The 12,046-nt window shown below is 39.0% G+C and overlaps 1 protein-coding gene across 1 annotated transcript in view; it reads right to left on the bottom strand.

Moving 5' to 3' along the window:
• The window catches only part of HEPH (hephaestin), a 98,551-nt gene that overhangs the window by 68,892 nt on the left and 17,613 nt on the right, over positions 1 to 12,046 (bottom strand). The window contains exons 5-9 of the mRNA XM_055268591.1: positions 9,930 to 10,112; positions 8,533 to 8,787; positions 4,744 to 4,912; positions 3,400 to 3,536; positions 1,658 to 1,789 (exon numbers count right to left, since the gene is read on the bottom strand). Of these exons, the coding sequence (XP_055124566.1) occupies positions 1,658 to 1,789; positions 3,400 to 3,536; positions 4,744 to 4,912; positions 8,533 to 8,787; positions 9,930 to 10,112 (876 nt within the window). The remainder of the gene's footprint in view (positions 1 to 1,657; positions 1,790 to 3,399; positions 3,537 to 4,743; positions 4,913 to 8,532; positions 8,788 to 9,929; positions 10,113 to 12,046) is intronic.

The following is a 12,046-nucleotide window of genomic DNA, read 5'->3' as shown; positions in this document are numbered from 1 at the left end:
AATGTAGACAAAGCTATTTCTTTAAAAGGTTCATATGCACAAGTAGAATAATATATGCAACAAATACTGAATTTTCAACATGAAATAATCAAACAAACATAAATCAAAACAACAGTGAGTTTTGTTGATGCTGTCGTTTGCCTACAAGACTGCCATTTTGACAAGATTAAAAAGATTTCCCCAGTGCTGATGAGGTTGTAAGAAAAGGAGACCTCCTCAGGTACTGCTAATGGAACTCTAAACTGATAGGACTGCAAATCTTTCCAGAGAGCAATTTGGGTGTAGGCACCAAAAATTTTAATGTACATATCCTCTGATATAGCAATTCCCCAACTTAAAAACATATTCTGAAGAAAGGTTTATGAAAACGTCCAAAGAAACATATGGAAGGATATTTCTAGTATAGCTTATAACAAGGGGCTATAATTTAGGATGGTTTTAACCTATCTTTCCTTATTCATTCATTATTTCTTACTTTTCAAATTTTCAAATACACAGAAAACTTTAAAAAATAGTGCAACGATCAACCTATCACCTAGAGTCTATTGCTAACATTTTGCCATCTTTATTTATCTAATCTATGTGTATATACATCTACACACACATACATACAGTTTTTGTTTGTTTGCTTTTGTTGAATCATTTGGAAGTAGAATACAAACATCATGATATTAGCACGCATCTCCTATGTCACTATAATGCCATTATTCCACCTAAGAAAATTCCCTAATAACATCTAATATCCAGTCTATATCAAGAATTTTGCGATTATCTCCAAAATGTCTCTTAAAGCTATTTTTACAAGCAGAATCAATCAAAATTCACACATTTCATTTGTTATGTCTCTAATCCCCTTATTGATAGTATTGACTTCTTGAAGAGACTAGACCAGTTGCCTTATAGCATGTTCATTCTAGATTTGTCTGCAACTTTGCTCTTTATGCTTTCAGTTTTTCTTTTATATTTTGGCTAGAATTAGCATGCATTAATGTTCTCAGATAAAGTAAAAAATTAATTACACAATATTCTCACTTCTAAGATTCTCTCCTGATGCAGTAATCCAAAATGCAAGCTAGGATATATGCATTCATTCATTGCAACCTGACTTACAATATTCAAAAATACTGAAAAAACCTACATGTCCAAGCAATAGAGGAAAAAGTAAATAAATTATGACAAATCCTTGAGATAAAGTGTTTTATAGTCATTAAAATGTTTGTAGCATTATAATGGCATAGAAAAACAAACACAATACAATGGTAACTGAGAATAGTAGGATGCAAAAGTGTACAAACCATATGATCACATATCTCTGTATATAGACTTGTATAAGCACATAAAAATATTTAAAGGTATATCAAAATTTATGTGACAATCTATAAATGATGCTTATTTACTTTGTAATTGTCTGCTTTTCAGAGTTCTATAATAAACTTATTTTTTAAATCAGGATATATTTAAATATATTTAAAAGAAATTTTCTCTTATTATTGAAGCCTAGCCCTGTTTTACTATTATATTATTCATTCATTCAACAACATCCACATATGGCAACTAATTCTGCCTACTTCATCCTCCCCATCTCCCATTTATTTGTTTTCTAGAGACACATGGTACCACCTAGAGCCCACATTTACTAGAAACCCTGTTGGCTCACCATCACTGTACACAGTGCCTTCATAGTCTTTCTCATAAAAGACCCCATGGGGCTGCATGCTGAATGGCTGGGAGGCACGGTTGTAGAAGACCACCTGAATGGTGTCACCCACCTCAGCCCGGATCACTGGCCCTGGAAAATGGGAAAGAGAGGCAATGAGAATGATGAAAGGGATAAACATGAAGGAAGGAAATGGAAGAAGAAGGTGGGAAAGAAAAGGAAAGTGAAAGTGAAGAAGAAAATAAAAAACTCTTTTCTTTGTAATAATAATAACAATCCCTTTCAAGTATATTGCAATTTACAGTTACAGAAAACACTGGAAAATCCATTATCTTATTTTGATTCTCAAACATCATTTTAAGTCATATAGGGCAGGAATTATTAACTCTAATTTACAGATGAGAAAATTTCAGCTGAGAGAGGTGGAATTTACCTATGCAAATTTAAATGGTTAATTAGCCATTCAGCCAGGACCAGAGGCCATTAATTTCTCTCATCCCATTGTCAGCCCCAATCTCATTTTCACTTACTTTATTGTCCCAGATCCCACAGCTACATGTCTTTGTGGACCTATCTAAGACCTGTGCTTGCCTCAATCTGAAACCAATTCTGAGCAAAGAGAATTATGATATCTTCTATCCAGGCACTGGACTAGGTAATCTAGCCACAACTCCTGGACTCTTCTGAACTTCACTACCCACCACATGTAATCTAGCTTAGGTCATCTTCGAAGCCGACAAAAAGTACCAAAACTGAGCACTTATTCTGGCTCTAACCCTTGGTCAGAGTTTCTAGCTTGGTTTCCTATTCAATTTCCATATCTAATGTTTCACCTCATCTCAAAGACGGGACACTCATACTGAAGTCCAGCCAATGATAATTCCTTCAGGCTCACGACCATCTCTCTTTCCTATGGTGGATTTCTTCTCATTGTATCTCCCTATCCAGCTGATGTAAGATCTATTGTCCATTATCAGATCTAGAATCAACTGGCACACACCTATCCCGAGTATGGTCCATTATATTAATTTCCAAAGTTTTTTTCCATCTGGCCTATTTTATTTTATGGTTTCATCATGTTACTAAACCACATCTAACCTTGGTTTAGCCCTTCTAGATACCTTCTTCAAGTTCAGACTCTAAGCCTATTCTGCATTCCTCCTATTTCAAGTATGTCTGCATGTCATGCCAATCTGCTACTGGCCCCAGATTGCTGAGAACCTATACAATCCTACTTCCTTATGTAGCCCTTTAGGAATACTTCTAGAGAAGGAATTCTAAAAATGTGTACTGTACATCAGTGGTATTGGAAGACATTCACTAAAAAAAAGTGGAGATTCATGATAAACAAAAATAAACCTAAGGCTCTTAGAAATCCTGTAGCATAAAAAGCACTATTTAACTGCTTAACTTAGTGATTTTACAAACACATTCAGACCCATAACTCTTTTTTTTTTTTTTTTGAGAGGAGTCTCTCTCTGTCGCCCAGGCTGGAGTGCAGTGGCGCAATCTCGGCTCACTGCAAGCTCCGCCTCCCGGGTTCACGCCATTCTCCTGCCTCAGCCTCTCCGAGTAGCTGGGACAGACTCATAACTCTTTCACAAAACAATCATCTCATAAGACTCACTTTGGGAGATGCTGGTCTACAATGTGCTCCTAAGTGATGTCCAGGCCTCAGTTTCAAAGTCTTCCTCAATACTCTGGCTCTAGTAAATGAATTTCATAATTTAAAAATTCCTCACCCAGGATTCCAAGATGCCTATCTTCCTCCAAATGCATCTTCTCTTGGAATGTCTCATCTTGAAAGGCTTCATATCGCACTTTCCAGTAAGTGCCCCCAATTCGGCTGGAGCTCTTCTGGAAAAACTTATCTGAGATACTGATGTGTAAAAAGGAAAATATGATATGATTTCATTAGGTATCAAATAGATGCCCATCTCATCCTTAGTCTCATCAAGTTAGTTATGAATCTTTATGTTTAGGAAGGACCTCAGAGCTCATCTAAGTTAACTCCCACCAGTGAAGATATCTCCTTTGGTAGCACCACTAGAAAGTTATATACAGCTTCTGCTTAAGCCTTTCCAAAAATAGGAAACTCATATCCAGAGGAGACAATCTCCCTTACTGTTGGATATTTTAAATTATTGGAATTCTATTTTAGTGTAAGTTGGAATATTCTTGCTTATAATTTCCAGGCACTGGGACCAGTTCTGCCCTCCAGAGATTCATAGTCTACATCTGTCCTTAATCACCCTTAGGTATTAATAATCCTTTCTCTCACTCCAAAATGAAAGCCCACTATGTTAATAAGCCCAGTTGGAAATCGTGGAATCCGTGCTGAGACTCAAACACCAACTTTCCTAAGTTTTCTCCAGATTTACTCTATTATTTCCTGCTAGAAGTATAACCATGAAGGATCTTCCCCCAACCCCTCTCTTAGTTATCTATCAAGTGCCTCCTCTGTGGAAGACCTGTCATCATCGATTGCCCAGTGAGTGGTATGACTTAAGACCCAGCAACTGAGTAGGGCACTAACCTCCTACTCTATCTTGCCCGTATCTGGGTCATGGATGAAGCAGGAGAACTTGGAGAAATTCCTTCAAAAGAATGGGCACGTGATAGCCAAAAAGCAGGTTGCCTCTCTTCCTACATTTCTCAGAGTGCTTTTTGTACCCCTGCTCAAATGCCTCATTCAGACTATAGAAAAGAAATGAAGGAGCAAGGATGTAAATAATGGGTAAACTGAAGAAACCTGGAAAAAAAAGCTATTTCAACTGATACAAGAACTGGTCCCACCTGGGCTTTCCTTTATGAAAATGGCCAGGAATTATAGTAGGACCAACTTCAAACTCTGCTTGGACCCTTTGTGGGGATATGGAATAACCCCACAAAAAGCTTTGCTACCTGTATCTCCCCAAGAGCAAGTTCTCCAGGGGGCCACAAGAACTTGGCTAACAGTTGGTTCATATAACCCCAGCCAGACAATGATTTGGATCCCTGAGTAAAGTGAGAGATTTCTGGAAGAAAGATAATAAATGTTTGGAGCTGGACCCAGAAGTAAAGAGAGGGATCCCACTGCCTCTTACCTGCCTGGCTCTCTCAAATTCTTCCCAGTACTCCCATCATGCCCCATCGGGCCATAGTCCCATTGAATCTCATGGGCCTCAATGAAGTACTGTCGAACTTTGCCTGTGAGCAGGTCCACAGGAGGGGCCATGGAGCAAGACTTGACCTTGTAGAGTGCCTGCATGCCATCTGAAGGAAGAACATTATGGCTGACCCCATTCTATCCAATAGGATTTTAACCCAGAGGACTCACCTTCCTCCTTCTGTTAGTGTTTCCTCCTCCCACCCTCCACTACTCTCTTTACTCCTGCTCCAAAATGGGCTGTTTTCTCTCACTCTTTTTTTTTTTTTTTATTATACTTTAGGGTTTTAGGGTACATGTGCACAATGTGCAGGTTTGTTACATATGTATCCATGTGCCATGTTGATTTCCTGCACCCATTAACTCGTCATTTAGCATTAGGTGTATCTCCTAATGCTGTCCCTCCCCCCTCCCCCAACCCCACAACAGTCCCCGGAGCGTGATGTTCCCCTTCCTGTGTCCATGAGTTCTCATTGTTCAATTCCCACCTATGAGTGAGAACATGCGGTGTTTGGTTTTTTGTCCTTGCGATAGTTTACTGAGAATGATGTTTTCCAGTTTCATCCATGTCCCTACAAAGGACACGAACTCATCATTTTTTATGGCTGCATAGTATTCCATGGTGTATATGTGCCACATTTTCTTAATCCAGTCTATCGTTGTTGGACATTTGGGTTGGTTCCAACTCTTTGCTATTGTGAATAGTGCCGCAATAAACATACGTGTGCATGTGTCTTTATAGCAGCATGATTTATAGTCCTTTGGGTATATACCCAGTAATGGGATGGCTGGGTCAAATGGTATTTCTAGTTCTAGATCCCTGAGGAATCGCCACACTGACTTCCACAATGGTTGAACTAGTTTACAGTCCCACCAACAGTGTAAAAATGTTCCTATTTCTCCACATCCTCTCCAGCACCTGTTGTTTCCTGATTTTTTAATGATGGCCATTCTAACTGGTGTGAGATGGTATCTCACTGTGGTTTTGATTTGCATTTCTCTGATGGCCAGTGATGAGGAGCATTTCTTCATGTGTTTTTTGGCTGCATAAATGTCTTCTTTTGAGAAGTGTCTGTTCATGTCCTCTGCTCACTTTTTGATGGGGTTGTTTGTTTTTTTCTTGTAAATTTGTTTGAGTTCATTGTAGATTCTGGATATGACACGCAAATTCGTGAAGCATTCCATATTTTTCCACAACAGAGACATAGATCAATGGAACAGAACAGAGCCCTCAGAAATGATGCCGCATAGCTACAACTATCTGATCTTTGACAAACCTGACAAAAACAAGAAATGGGGAAAGGATTCCCTATTTAATAAATGGTGCTGGGAAAACTGGCTAGCCATATGTAGAAAGCTGCAACTGGATCCCTTCCTTACACCTTATACAAAAATTAATTCAAGATAGATTAAAGACTTATATGTTAGACCTAAAACCATTAAAATCCTACAAGAAAACCTAGGCGATACCATTCAGGACATAGGCGTGGGCAAGGACTTCATGTCTAAAACACCAAAAGCAATGGCAACAAAAGCCAAAATCGACAAATGGGATCTCATTAAACTAAAGAGCTTCTGCACAGCAAAAGAAACTATCATCAGAGTGAACAGGCAACCTACACAATGGGAGAAAATTTTTGCAACCTACTCATCTGACAAAGGGCTAATATCCAGAATCTACAATGAACTCAAACAAATTTCTCTCACTCTTAAAGTGCCTGGCTGAGAGAGAGAGTCCAGGGTAGAATTCAAGTACCTCCACTTGCTTATACCACCACTGATGCATTTACTAGATCCTCATTCCTGCCTCTGCATAAAGGCTCACATTGTAGCAACATCACAGAGACGGAAGTAAGGAAACTTGAGTTCAAGCCCAAGCTTTAAGCACTATCTGCAGGACCTTAGGCAAGTCACTTCCTCAATCTGAGCTTCCCTCTTTTGCCAAAGGAGAGAATAGGAAAATCTACCTCATGGGGCTAGTAGGAGCATCAAATTTAAAATAGGTGTTAATTATTTATAAACTGGGAAGTTCCCAAAATAATAGAACATCTTCTATCAGTGAAGATAAAGCTTCAGACTTGGGACTGTAAGGAAAACGTAGATTCTAAGTAGTGTTTTCAAATGTGGAATATACTACATTGAGTCATAATGGCAATGGATGGCACTGTCTTATATTGGCTTAGCAACTTATAGAGGTCACTCAGCTATATTATTTTATTAGCATCCCGCAGCATACCAGGGAGATTTGAAATTTGTAAATTAGAAACCTGAGGTATGATGAAGGGAGAGGAAAAAATATTCATTTTCTTCAACATGTGTTATGTTAGGTAGGTTCTGTGTCAGGTGCTTTACATCTTTTTTAAAATTTCAGTCCCAGGGAGTACATATGTTACCTCTATCATTCTTTACAACGATTGTATGAAATAGACTTTTAATGTCCCCTTTTGCAGATGAAGAAAACTAAAGGTCAGACAGGTTAAATAACTTGCCGAAGGTTGCACAGCTAGTCAGAGGTGGAGTTGAGACTTAAACTCTCATCTTTCAACTGCAGATCTTAAGTGTTCATTTTATTTTCTTATATCTACTATCTTGGTTACATCATCCCCCTATTCTTTAAGATTCAAAATCACATTTTTACTCTAAAACCTCATTACAATTTTATAAGGTATACATCACTACTTCTATTAAGAGGCTCAGAGAAGTGACATGATTTATCAAAGGTGGCTAAACAAGTGATGGAACCAGGATTTGAATCCAGGCATGTCTGTCTCTAAGGTCCATGCTTATTCCACTATCATACTGCATCTCTAATCCCAATCCATATTTATACTCTCTTACCTAGGAAGCTTTGGGGTAAGACATACCCTGGATAATGGAGCACATGTAACTGGCCCCTATTGTGTCAAACCTAACACCCAAGATTTATTATCCTATTAGTCTACAACTCCTAACCTACTAAAATCCACTTCAAGTACTCACATATCATTTTTCTGACACCCTTCTAATTTACCATAAATCAAATAATTCTAGAAAATGAAAGCTGAAGAGGATTTAAGAGACGATTTAGACCAACTTTCCCATTTTACAGATGTGGCAAATGTGACCTAGAAATGGAAAGGCACCTGTCTAAAGTCATATAAAGTTTTTCACAAACCTACTACTACTCTTTCCATTGCCTCATATGTTCTTCCTCCCCTCTGATGCATCTGATGCTCCTCAATACATTGCTCTGCAATGACATTACTTTAATGTTTCTCCCTTTGAAAATAAAACCTTCCACTCCTACTGCTATTGAGTTCCAACCAGAGTGTAACTATGTACCTACAATACACCATGATCTCCTACAGAAATGTTACTCTCTTTTAATTAATCTCTACTTCACTCCCTGTTCAATATGTTGAAAATGTCTCCAGGTATTAATTGTTCAGAATTCTAAGCAAATAATAAAAAGCTGATTAAAAGTCTACCTATCCATCCCCAAGCTATCTTATGTTCAAAATGGGGAAGATTAAACACAGAGAGATGTGCCCAAAGTTATCCAGCAAGTTTCCCAGCAGATTCAGGAAAAAACCTGGGTCCCCTGACTTCTAATCTAGTGTGCTATCCTTTATCCCAAGATGCCTCAACTGGAGGACTTATTTATGGCTTCAGGCCAGAAACCCAGCCTCCTTTAACCATTATCATACCTCTCTCTTACAACCCAAGGGTCAGAAATGTTGGATCTCACCTCGAAAGTGACTGTTCACTTGGCAGCTAACTAACCAGGTACCAGGTTCCCAGGGCACCATCTCGGCAGTCACAAAGGTGGCAGGAAAGATGTTAGCCACATCAGTGTGATGTCCACGGATAGTCAGCATCTGTCCATGGAAAAATGCTGTGTGGACATCAACTTCATTGCCCATGCCAAACAAGTGCCAGGCCACACGTTTCTGTGCACACATGTTCAGCTCTGGTAAATTCCCAAAAACAAAGCCATTGATTGCTGCAAAAGAAAACCCAAAGAAAATATCAGGATTAGGAAAGGACAGCCAAACGGAAGAAGCCTTACCATTTGACAATAATAGAGAACATTTAAATGAGGTTATAAGCAGCACACTGTGTTGACCTATGTATTATCTTCTTTAAATCTCAAAAACATCCCTGAGAAATAGGCAGATATCATTAGTCTCATTAAGAAAAGAGAGAGAGAGAAAACCAAGGCTCAGAGAGGTGAAGTTACTTCTTTCCCAATGTCATAGAGCTAATAAATGCTTAAAGCCAATATTCCAAACCAGAAATGTGAAGAAGCTCTCTAAGGAATTTAGTTATTTTGCAGGCTATTCTTTCAGGGTGGTTTCATTCTAAAAATTTCCACAGGACAACTGTCAAATTGGCTGACTAATTAACATGGCTATTATAATCAATTGATATAAAATTCAAGAAAAAGTTGAGCTGTCCAAGCCATCCTTTACATCTTCCTTCTGAATTTCTGCCTCCTTTGGGGACTGTATGGTTTTTAGCCCACCCCTGTGACGAATGGCCAGTAAATGACTTCCTTAATGAAACAAAAACAAAACTGACTTGTTTATATTCCTAAAATCAGTTCACTATTCATGCCTCGGGTCTTCTGTGCCTTTAGTTTCTTTTTTAATTTAATTAATATGGTCAATGCCCTTATAGACATAAGAACAGAGTAGGATGGGAGATATAAGCAAGGTAGCTTGAAAGAAACCATTTTTTCTCCACAAAGTGGATAATTCTGCTAACTTCTTCCTTTTTAAAACAAATCAATATTAATTAATTGTATCAGTGGGCAACCCACAGCAAAGTAATTGAGCATATAGTATATAACTTTAGCCTGTGTGCTATTCCACATTATGAGGCAGAATAGCCTAACGGCAAGAGCACAATCTATGCAGTCAGAGAGATCAGAGTTGGAATTTTAGCTGTGCCATTTATCTGCTGCATAATCTTAGGAGCCTCAGTGTCCTCACATGTAAAACAGGGAAGAGCCATCTACTACTCCTTGTCCTGGTGATGACTAAAAAGGACTATGTATGTGAAAGCATCCACCAAATACTAGGCCCAGTGGATACCCTCCAACAATGTGCCCTGTCACAATGTGGCCACCCTTTCCCAACTCACCATGCATCCTATTGCTCTCCTGAAATGTCTCATCTTCTTTGTCCACTGAAGCAGGATCTGAGCAGTAAGTGGCAATGTTCTCATCGAGATGCCAGCTGAGGTTCTCATCTACCACACTGAAGAGCAGGAAGAAATCATGGTCTACATCCTGCCGTTGAGGAGGGGAGTTCCCATCCAGGGCTCCTAGGGCAAGTAAGAAAGTTTCCCTTGAAAAGATCCTTTCCTTAGCAATAGTAAGCTGAAAGGGGTACTCATAAGAAAGGAATAGAAAGAGAGGGATCTTAAGAATCTGTAAGCAACAGAAAAGCAGATATAACCCTCTTAGATTAATTTCCATTTCCAAACTCCCCATTTAAAACCACCAATTCAGTTGAACCTAGGACTTGATGTTAGGACACATAAGATCTACAATAATTCCCTCCCACCATCCCTGCCTATGTCTTCAACCCAGGACCTGAATCTGACCACATTCCTGCCACCCTCTGGTCTTCAAGTCTGACATATCCTATTGTTAGCAAAATCCTCTGAAACCCTGATGACCACACTTTCAATCTTATCCATATCTAAACTCTTACTACATATCTGATTTCAATGTGACTTGACTCCTATAATGACTAATTTGAGATTTAAAAGTGAAGCAAGAAAAAAATAAAAAGGAGAAAAGTTTGGTGTTTTGTTGTTTTTAATAACAATAATTTTAAAAAAGGTTCCTAGGATCATCATGGTGGACAAGAGTCGGGACTAGATTGCAGCTCAGACTCGGACGGATAGAGCAGCATGTGGAGGCTTGCGTCATGAATTTTAGCTCCAGCACCCTGCACGAACACACCAGGAATCCCAAGAGGACCCACAGACCCTCGGAAGGGAATGGACTGCTCCTGCAGGACTCGGGAGACACCCCAAATACTGTGCTGGTATTCACAGCAGAGACCCATACACAGTTCGCATCACAGGACTCTGTGCAGACAACCTCCAGTATCAGCCCAGAGCCAGGTAGACTTGCTGGGTGGCTAGACCCAAAAGAGAGATAACAATCACTGCAGCTCAGCTCACAGGAAGCCACATCCATAAAAAAGGAGGGAGAGATCAGGGGAACACCCTTTGAGACAAAAGAATCTGAAGAACAACCTTCAGCCCTAGAGTTTCCCTCTGACAGAGCCCACTCAAATGAGAAGGAACCAGAAACCCAACTCAGGTAATATGACAAAACAAGGTTCTTTAACACCCCAAAAAAATCACACTAGCTCACCAGCAATGGAACCAAACCAAGATTTTAAAAAATCCCTGATTTACCTGAAAAAGAATTCAGGAGGTTAGTTATTAAGCTAATCAGGGAGGCACCAGAGAAAGGTGAATCCCAATGAAAATAATAAAAACAACAACAACCAAAAAATAAGAAGTGAAGGGAGAAATATTCAAGGAAATAGATAGCATAAAGAAAAAACAATTCAGGAAACATTGGACACACTTACAGAAATGCAAAATCCTCTGGAAAGTCTCATCAATAGAATTGAACAAGTAGAAGAAAAAAATTTGGAGCCTGAAGACAAGGTCTTCAAATTAACCCAATCCAACAAAGACAAAGAAAAAAGAATAAGAAAACATGAACAAAGCTTCTAAGAAGTCTGGGATTATGTTAAATGACCAAACCTAAAGAATAATTGGTATTCCTAAGGAAGAAGGGAATTCTAAAAGTTTTGAAAACATATTTGGAGGAGTAATAGGGGAAAACTTCCCTGGCCTTGCTAGAGACCTAGACATCCAAATACAAGAAACACAAAGAACATCTGGGAAATTCATCACAAAAAGATTATCGCCTAGGCACATTGCCATCAGGTTATCTAAAGTTAAGACAAAGAAGGAAAGAATCTTAAGAGCTGTGAGACAAAAACACCAGGTCACCTATAAGGGAAAACCTATCAGATAAACAGCATATTTCTCAGCAGAAACCCTACAAGCTAGAAGGGATTGGGGCCCTAGCTTCAGCTTCCACAGACAAAACATTATCAGCCGAGAACTTTGTATCCAGCAAAACTAAGCATCATATATGAAGGAAAGATACAGTCTTTTTCAGACAAACATATGCTGAGAGAATTTGCCACTACCAAGCCACCACT

This window comes from Symphalangus syndactylus, chromosome X (assembly GCF_028878055.3).
Source record: "Symphalangus syndactylus isolate Jambi chromosome X, NHGRI_mSymSyn1-v2.1_pri, whole genome shotgun sequence".
Lineage (NCBI taxonomy): Eukaryota > Metazoa > Chordata > Mammalia > Primates > Hylobatidae > Symphalangus > Symphalangus syndactylus.
This window is presented reverse-complemented; position numbering and strand designations above follow the sequence as displayed.